Source organism: Neophocaena asiaeorientalis, unplaced genomic scaffold, assembly GCF_003031525.2.
Source record: "Neophocaena asiaeorientalis asiaeorientalis breed wild unplaced genomic scaffold, Neophocaena_asiaeorientalis_V1.1 scaffold198, whole genome shotgun sequence".
NCBI classification, from domain to species: Eukaryota; Metazoa; Chordata; class Mammalia; order Artiodactyla; family Phocoenidae; genus Neophocaena; species Neophocaena asiaeorientalis.
In genome coordinates, this window is record NW_020175221.1 from 7,002,297 (window position 1) to 7,008,296 (window position 6,000).

General features: G+C 33.6%; 1 protein-coding gene across 1 annotated transcript in view; it reads left to right on the top strand.

Moving 5' to 3' along the window:
• The window catches only part of IL6ST (interleukin 6 cytokine family signal transducer), a 48,517-nt gene extending 42,803 nt beyond the window's left edge, over positions 1 to 5,714 (top strand). Inside the window, exon 16 of the mRNA XM_024765354.1 lies at positions 738 to 5,714. Coding sequence (XP_024621122.1) covers positions 738 to 1,475 — 738 coding nt within the window. The 3' untranslated portion in view covers positions 1,476 to 5,714. The remainder of the gene's footprint in view (positions 1 to 737) is intronic.
• The last annotated feature ends 286 nt before the right edge of the window (positions 5,715 to 6,000 follow it).

Consider the following 6,000-nt stretch of genomic DNA (forward strand, 5'->3'; position numbering starts at 1 on the left):
AGAATTTTAGTCAAAATTTAAAATAATACTTATGTATTCTAGGAGTTTATTATCACCATAGCATATTTGTCCTTATACTCCCAATTCTATTTAGTATACATTAAAAATATTTGATTGAACTTGTAAGTTGAAAACCTATGTTTTAATGCTGCTGTGTGATAATTCTGTTTAAGGCAAGCATTTTAGATTATATATTAAAATAAAAATTTAAATCTATCAGTCATTTTAACATGATTAAATGGCTTCTGGAAACCTACAGTAAATTCCTTGAACTTCCCTAAAGGGGGAATGATTTGTACTTATTATCTTCTGACAGTCCTTTAATTTTAGATTAGCAGATTGAAATGTATATCCTATGAAACTTCAGTCATTTGAGTTTGATTTAATGTTTTCCTCATTTTTCTATCCAATTAATCCTAGGCTGCCCAGACTAGGCATGAAATATGAAATTTTATTTCTAGACCTTTAAGTTTATCAAAATGTAACACCAACAATATTGACTTAGAATTCTGAGGAAATACAGTCTAATTCATACTTTTTAGAATCATTTCACAATATCCGTGATTCACGTGATTTAATTAGTGATATAGATTATCTCTGCACCATTAAAAGTTACTGAGAAGTTTCAGAGATTCATTACTCTGTGGCTTTAACTAATATGTCATATGTAATTATTTCAGAGGAGTTTCTAAATGAACATGCACCATAGGTAATAATTCATTTTCTCTCTTTCTTAGCATTTTAATTCAAAAGATCAAATGTATCCGGATGGCAATTTCACTGATGTAAGTGTTGTGGAAATAGAAGCAAATGACAAAAAGCCTTTCCCAGAAGATCTAAAATCATTGGACCTATTCAAGAAGGAAAAAATTAATACTGAAGGACACAGCAGTGGTATTGGAGGGTCTTCATGCATGTCATCTTCTAGGCCAAGCATTTCTAGCAGTGATGAAAATGAATCTGCACAGAACACTTCGAGTACTGTCCAGTATTCCACTGTGGTACATAGTGGCTACAGACACCAGGTGCCATCGGTCCAAGTGTTCTCAAGATCCGAGTCCACCCAGCCCTTGTTAGATTCTGAAGAACGGCCAGAAGATCTACAGCTGGTAGATAATGTAGATGGCAGTGACAGCATTTTGCCCAGGCAACAGTATTTCAAACAGAACTGCAGTCAACATGAAACCAGTCGAGATATTTCGCATTTTGAAAGGTCAAAGCAAGTTTCATCAGTCAATGAAGGAGATTTTGTTAGACTTAAACAGCAACAGATTTCAGATCATATTTCACAGCCCTATGGATCTGGGCAGATGAAAATGTTTCAGGAAGTTCCTGCAGCGGATGCTTTTGGTCCAGGCACCGAGGGACAAGTAGAGAGATTTGAAACAGTTGGGATGGAGGCTACAATTGATGAAGGAATGCCTAAAAGTTACTTACCACAGACTGTAAGACGAGGTGGCTACATGCCTCAGTGACGGACTAACTCCTGTTACAACTTTGGAAGTACCTGTAAAGTAAAGCTAAAAGTATTTTATCTGTGATTTCAGCTCTTCACTCACTGAAGATGATCATTTGCCCTTAAGGACAAGAAGGTACTGTCCTCCCATGTGGGCTGTTTCCATTCCAGATTATCTGGGATTTGACTTAAAGCACTACATAAACTGACTTCATCCTCCAAATAGCTGAATGACTTTGTGCTGTTTCAGGATGTTTGCACTGAAGAAAAACAAAGCTTGTCTTAAATTTATAAAGTGAAACTTCTTGTTTTGCTATCTAGAAAACAGAGGGTATTTAAATTAAAAGCAGTGGTAAACTTAGCACAGTTATACTGATTTTTAACGAGAATAGTCATCAAATATCGAATCTTGGGGAGAATTAGCATAAAAATTAGGGGAGCAAGATCTAGACCCTCTACTTCAAGTGACAACATAATCTTAAAAGAGTCCAGATGGTACAACTAATATGAGCCCAGCTTTTGTTGTCTGACAAAAAAAAAAAGAAAAAAATTGGGCTCATTTATAATCATACCAACATATATTAGTTCTCGTCCATTGGTAATGATGCTGCCAGTTACTGGAGAAAAGGAATTCTGGAGTTTTAACTTGGCAAACTAAAAGTATTAATTTTTTAATATTAGACAGTTAAGTAAATTTTCAAACATTTGCTTTCTATCACTATTGACAATCTCCGAAGATCCATTTCACAGACTCAGCAGAGGGTCCAGATAAGAGCTAGGAATGAATGTGACGAACTATCTTAAACATTTAAAAAATCCTTTGTCACTTATAAAGGCTTAAATTGTTAACACTTTTCTATACATGTATGTAAACATTATTGACCCTTCTTGTTAAGACGTCAGAGAATTTGGTTGATGAAGCACTTTATACAGTATGTCTGCACCTTAAAATGTGTTTTGATTCAATATGCTTTGTTTTTTAAGTAGGCCAAGACTGAGTTTTTTCTTTCTTTCTAGTAGGTGTTTGATGCAGACTAATAAGTTAGAAGGCTTGGGCAATACTCACCAAAACAAACAAAGCACCACCCCAAAAATGTACATATTGATCTTAGGAAATATCACAGTTGGCAAATATCCTTATTGTAGAGGCACTTAATGAAGAGATAGTATTTTAATGTCTTGCCAGTTCTGAGGTAGGTGGAACTTAGTTCTACATGATGATTTAGGAATATTTTAAACCTCTTCCCACATGTTCTGTTCTTCAGGGGAAAAGTGAGTTGGGCTTCCAGAGTTTAGCACTAAACTCACTTTCGCATTTATGTTATTCCCTACCCACCACGTTTGACAAGGAGGCAGGGGCTAAAAACTAGGAGCTGAGTAAGTAAGAAGAAATTGTCATGTGGTTGACTACTGCTGTCAAGTAAGTTTGTGTTGTTTTTCTGTCGTATTTAATTTACAGAAACCAAGCCAACTTAAAATAGTTTGTAGAGGTTATTGAAGAATAAAAGGCTGAGAAAAATTAGTACACATTTACAGTTGAGATGTAACTCAACTCATTACTCTCTCAATATTGTTCACATTAGACTTGCTGTTATGCTTTATCCCTTGTATTCTTGCCTGATACTTTTCAGAGTTCTTTCTCATATATGGTCTTTGCGAGACAGAGCAGATGCTTTATTCTGATATATCCTGTTCTACTTTAGGCAAAACCAACATGAGATTGGTAGGATGTCAGAATTAGTAGTAGATGAGGAAAATTAGGCACAGACAGGTCAAGTTGGAACAGAGAGACCCCAAACTCACACACACTACACACTACAAGGTAATAAGCATTACCACCGTTTAAGTTGGTCATCAAAGGCTGGTCCAAATCAGGACAAGATTTATCTTGCTAAATGTCAACAAATTTATATCTATTACATTTTTCATTTCCTCAAAATAAGTAGTCATGTTGTTATAACCATGTTTAGCTCTAACCTTCCTCCTAACAAATAGCAGTGATGTGGAGAACATTTTAGTGTGGAGATTGTACATGGGAGGTGGGCAGTTATAAAATGTGAACTCATGATCTCTGGGAATCAGAACAAATAGTTACTTAAGAAAGGACATCATATAAGCAAATTTGTATGTTGAAACTTGTATAGAACATGGTGCAGTGAGTGAATGCCCCCCAGCCACAAAAGCACTTTAGGCATATTAAATGGATATAGTTACTGTGCAAAAATTCATTCAGGAAATAAATATATTTATGTAATATACATCTTTGCCCCAAAAAAGAAAAGCAATCATGAAACTTAAGTACAAAATTACTTTCATAAGGCATGTCTTAGAATAATCTGTCTTGATATATGTAAATTATATTTTAGGTAGGCCCAGAAACAAATCCAGTTAATTTATGTGAAAATTAGACTATGTTTAAGATAGTGGATAAACTACTCATTAAATATATAGTATCCAAAAATTTGATGCAGTTGCCCTCTTGCAAGATTAAAAAAAAATAAGCATATGTTACATGTGTTGTTACTGTAATTTGATTGTTACTGGTGTCTTTGGTATCCTACCCTCATCCTTCATAAAGGCATGAGGCTAAATAACTGTTGGAAAACTATCAGACTTCAAACCCACTAAAATCTAAAAGTTTAATTCTTTTTTAACATGGATCATTCAGCACTAGGGAACATACCCAGCATGTGAGCAGAAGCAAGGGAAAAAGCAGAATCATTCACATGTTTTGTGTTCACATCTGTTCTGTGCCTAGTTGTTTGTTTAATTTCAACCTTTTTCTTTGATAAGAGATTTTTTTTTTACGCACGAAGTCATCCAAGACCCTAGTTTATTGTGAAGTTTAGGGTTAATGAAGTTGAAATATACTTTTAAAACATATATTTATGAAAAGTCAAATTTAAAGTGGAACATCTAAAATAGCACTATAAATAGAAATCAAATTTAAAAGATGTCTTTTTTCTACTCACGTAGTTTAGTTAAAATCATGACATAAATTTAGAAATAGAATAACTATATAGTAGAATTCCCTAAAATATTTCTGTTAACTGGCATGTACTGACCAACTATAAATTAAGTAGGAGAACTCTTCCTAGTCTATTCCGTTATATTCCACACCAACCTCCTCCTCTCTTTGGTGTTAGGAACAAATTTCTATACCATACATTTCTGTTTCAGTAGTTTTTTTGTTGAAATGGGTAAAATGTCAAAATAATAAGCTACATAAAACTTAAAGTTCAATTGTTTAAAAATATTGGGATAGCTTTCTGTTGGAGGTCGTGTTAGATTCTATTGCCCAGGTAAGATTACTTTAAAAATTTCTTTGCACTTTTGTAAATTAAAAGAATATGAAGCCATAAAATGGCAAGATATTTAGGTTTAAGAAATTTTAAACTAGCAAACTTACAGCCTAATTCTATAAACTGGTCCTTGGTAGCCGTTCCTTTTCAGGCTATTTATAAACAGAATTTAGATGTATGTCAAAACAAAACTTTCCAAAGCTAAATGTATATCTTTTGGGTTAATCTATTTTTTTTTCATTGTATATACTACTTGTATGTGTATCCCCACGATATTCTAATATACATTGCATTAAAAATAAAAAGGCAGCTCTGGATGAGCTCTTTTGTTACCTATTTCTAAATTTTTTAATAAGGCTTTTTGTAGTCAGTTCCTTAAAACGGGTTAAACTTCATTACACAGTTCTTTAAAGTTGATAGATCATGATGAAAATGAATTTAAGGCCAATGGTGATAGATGTTACAGACCTTTTATCCCTTAAACATAAGCTTTGAGAATGATAACTACATGCTTCAGATGCTGTTACATGAATATCAAAATGTGATGTGTCAGAAATAAAGGGATAGTTTAAAGGTGGATATTTGAAAATTCTTTAGTCTTAGTATATATATATATATATATATAGAATAGTATACTCTAAAAATAAGTGTGCAATTTGCCAGTACTACAGTACAGTGAGTAGCATTAGGTATGTCTCCTATTTATACCCTATGTCCCATTTAATTGTAAGTGCAATCCTTTTAAGTTCACTTGCTCTTCTACCCCGACCTAATCTAACTTCATATAGAAGGCTTGTCTAGAAAGACTATTGTATGTATTTTCACTTTTGCACAGTGAATTGCATGAGCAACTTGTAACCACAGCTATTGTTTTTATGTTGACATAACTCTAAATGTTCTCTTATATATCAGCTTGCATCCTTTAAGTAAATTTAATAAATTCTTAACTCAGTTTTTTTCTGGGTGTGGTCACTACCAGATGTCATTAAACATAATGTTTAAGGTAACAGTATTTATACGTGTTGGGCCTTTGTGTAAACTAGGTGCTTTTTGAGGGTTCTGTGGCTTTTTAAATGCTCATTTAGCATAATGGATAGGGTTTAGAAGAAAATCAATACCCTATCTCGGCCTTAATAAATACAGACTTGGAGGTGGCAAATTCATTTACCATTTTTCTGGATTTACTAAGATGATTTCTGGAATCCCAGCATCTTACCTCCCAATGGATATTTTTTAACTGGG